Here is a 1358-nt window from a genome sequence, read left to right on the forward strand (position 1 = left end):
CAGTGAGAAAGATGGACTGCAAATAATGTAAATAATTTTTTTAATGTAAATGGGAGGCCCTGTGAATGGATTCTCCTGTTGTGTCAAGTCTGACCAGTAGCCAGACTTTAGCTAGCCGCTACTGTACCATTTAGTTTACATTGACAATGGAAAATCGTTTGGCCAAGAAACTTAGTGATTGTGTTATTATGCATGAAATTCTCATTCTACCAGTGTTTCTCCCCCCCCCCCAGTATTTATTTTGCAACTGGTTTAACCTAAGATAGGAGGTTGCTTTTGGTAGCTAATATGGTGGTCTCCCATCTGAAAACCATGAACTTTGACAAGCTACCTGAAGAAGTGAGCAGTGACTCACGAAAGCTCATACTCTACCACCGATGTTGTTAGTCTTTAGGTGCTGCTGGCAATGTTCCCTCTAAGCTGTGGAGTCTTGTATGCAAAACGTCTACTTTGTGAGCAACCGGCATTAAAGCTGTGAGCCAGCGATCTGGCTACTGCATACATTAGTTTGCTCTGGAGCCGTCCTTCCTGAACGAAGACAAAAATCTGTGAGCTGGAGGCTCAAAAACTGTGAGCTAGCTCACACTAACTCGGCTTAGAGGGAACACTGGATGCTGGGTTCTTCCTCTTTCCCACTGCCTTGACAACCTTATTAGGGTTGCCAGCTCTGGGCTGGGAAATCCCTGGAGATTTGGGGAGTAAAGCCTGGGGGAGGGGAGGGACTTCAAGGGGGCACAATGCCACACAGTCAGTCCACCCTCCAAAGCAACCAGTTTCTTCATGTGACCAGATCTTAGTCACTTGGAGACTGGCCCGTAGCTAACATGGGGCCCATGGGGCCTGGCCTCCTAGTGTTTCTTCTGGGCTCCCTCCCTCCTAGGCTGCCCCCAAAGTGCTCCAACTTACCACCTGCACTGTACTTTCATTTAATTAGCTGGCAGGCCCCGAGGCCCCCTCCCAAAAAATTCCCTAGCTACAGGGCTGCTTGGAGATCAGTTGTAATAGGGGGAGATCTCCAGGTGCCACTTAGAGGTTGGCATCACTACTTAGGTATTCCTGGGGGAGGGGGGGGGAGACTAGGAAGTTTTTTACAGTGGAATCAATGCACATGAGTCTGGTTTGTGGTTTTGCATTGCTCTTAAAAGCATTCCAGTGTAAAAATCTAAGTATTTTGGTGGAATGGCCGCACCCTAATTTGCTCCCTCCACGTCTCTGTGGCACCATCCCAGATAGGATCTGTGACTGGCCTGATGATGGGTATGGCTGGATGCCACGTAAAAAGCCCGCTGTGTTGATAATTGCTAACGATCAGTGCAAAAAATCGCGGGGGGGGGAGGGTTGGCCAGCTATAGTGAGTG

At 48.5% G+C, this 1358-nt stretch overlaps 1 protein-coding gene across 1 annotated transcript in view; it reads left to right on the forward strand.

The window, feature by feature from the left end:
- The first annotated feature begins 288 nt into the window (after positions 1-288).
- The window catches only part of LOC107110066 (probable E3 ubiquitin-protein ligase HERC6), a 50809-nt gene continuing 49739 nt past the window's right edge, over positions 289-1358 (forward strand). The window contains exon 1 of the mRNA XM_015410787.1: positions 289-339. Within this exon, the coding sequence (XP_015266273.1) occupies positions 289-339 (51 nt within the window). The remainder of the gene's footprint in view (positions 340-1358) is intronic.

Source organism: Gekko japonicus, unplaced genomic scaffold (assembly GCF_001447785.1).
Source record: "Gekko japonicus isolate JY-2015 unplaced genomic scaffold, Gekko_japonicus_V1.1 scaffold42, whole genome shotgun sequence".
NCBI classification, from domain to species: domain Eukaryota; kingdom Metazoa; phylum Chordata; class Lepidosauria; order Squamata; family Gekkonidae; genus Gekko; species Gekko japonicus.